This window comes from Triticum aestivum, unplaced genomic scaffold (assembly GCF_018294505.1).
Source record: "Triticum aestivum cultivar Chinese Spring unplaced genomic scaffold, IWGSC CS RefSeq v2.1 scaffold15528, whole genome shotgun sequence".
Lineage (NCBI taxonomy): Eukaryota > Viridiplantae > Streptophyta > Magnoliopsida > Poales > Poaceae > Triticum > Triticum aestivum.
Genome location: NW_025272097.1, coordinates 1 through 1,371, shown reverse-complemented (window position 1 = coordinate 1,371; position 1,371 = coordinate 1). Strand labels below are relative to the sequence as shown.

The 1,371-nt window shown below is 55.4% G+C and overlaps 1 protein-coding gene across 1 annotated transcript; it reads right to left on the bottom strand.

The window, feature by feature from the left end:
* Positions 1-113: 113 nt before the first annotated feature.
* LOC123178212 (probable flavin-containing monooxygenase 1) lies at positions 114-937 on the bottom strand. Its single transcript, XM_044591414.1, has one exon. The coding sequence runs from the start codon at positions 785-787 to the stop codon at positions 173-175; it is 615 nt and encodes a 204-aa protein (XP_044447349.1). The 5' UTR covers positions 788-937; the 3' UTR covers positions 114-172.
* Between the last annotated feature and the right edge of the window lie 434 nt (positions 938-1,371).

Below are 1,371 nucleotides of genomic sequence, written 5' to 3'. Positions count from 1 at the left end.
TCGCCGCCATCCACTCCCTGCCATCACCGGCCACCGTCACCATGGCCGGTACCGGGAGTTCCTCATCTGCACCTGAACAAGGTAGGTTCATCGGATCTCCTAGCCCACTCCGATCTAAGGATCTATCAGGTGGCACCTCCATGTGTGAGTGTGACGTTCATGTGCCGAGAAATCAAATTAGTAGGTGCAGCATATTATCATCATCAAATAAAGGCAAACGGATCAATATCACCGACATCCGACAGTGCAGTGTGCTGTTCTGAGCGCACCAATGGTGCCGTGTAAGCAGGGGCACACACAGTATATACGTACCTTGGAAGTATGTGCAAACTGGTTGAGCCCTTACCTCCATGAGACCGTCGACGTCGGCCACCGTGAGCTGCCACTCGCCGTCGCCGGAACCAAACGCCTCGCCGCACCCAGCCCAGTCCTCCCACGCCGCCACCTCCTCCTCGCCGACGCCCACATACTCCATCCCGACCACCCTGCAGCCGAACCTGATGCAGTCGAGCACGCCGAAGTGGCGTGTGTAGGCGTCGAGGTAGTCGGCGACCTGGCGGTGGTCCGGGAACACCTCCGTGACAGACTCCGGCCACGGGAAGTCGGAGTACTGGAACATGGGCCGTGGCGTCTGGAGCCTGGTGCACTCTGGTGCGTGCGCCCACACGCCGCCGAGGACGGTGTCCGCCTCGAAGACGGCCGGCCGACAGCCGCGCTCCAGGAGGTGCTTGCACGCCGCCAGGCCACTCAGGCCGGCGCCGACGATGGCCACCCTCTTCTTGTCCATGGCTGACCTTGTTGTGTGCGTGCGACGGTGTCACGGACTCACGCTAAGAATGGCGTCCCGCTGTGATGGCTAAGCGTGGTGGTGTTGATAGCTAATCAAGCTCTGTGTTGGGCTGGTGGCATAATGAACGAGTTTTCCTCGTCGCACCATTGCCGCCGTCTCTTTCGATGGCTTGTACACTGGATCCAGAACCACCGGTGTTAAGAAAATATCTTATATATCGCGAAGAGATTTTTTTTTCACTATATTATTGGGATATAAATTAATTAGGATCATCCCACTAATTTAGACTCTAATATAGCCGTCCCACTATTTTTTTACGAGAACCTTCCAATCTATTCATTTTCAATCATGTGAGTACAACGAACATTAAAAATAATAAAACATTCAGATTTATAGACCACCTAGCGACGGACTACAAGCACTGAAGCGAGCTGAAGACGCGCCACCGTCATCGCCCCCCCCCCCCCCCCCTTGCCAAAGCCGGACACAACTTGTTGTAGTAGGCAGTCGGGAAGTCGTCGCGTTAAGGCCCCCATAGGACCGTCAGAACAACCACCTCCGCTGATGAAGAGAAGTTTAGA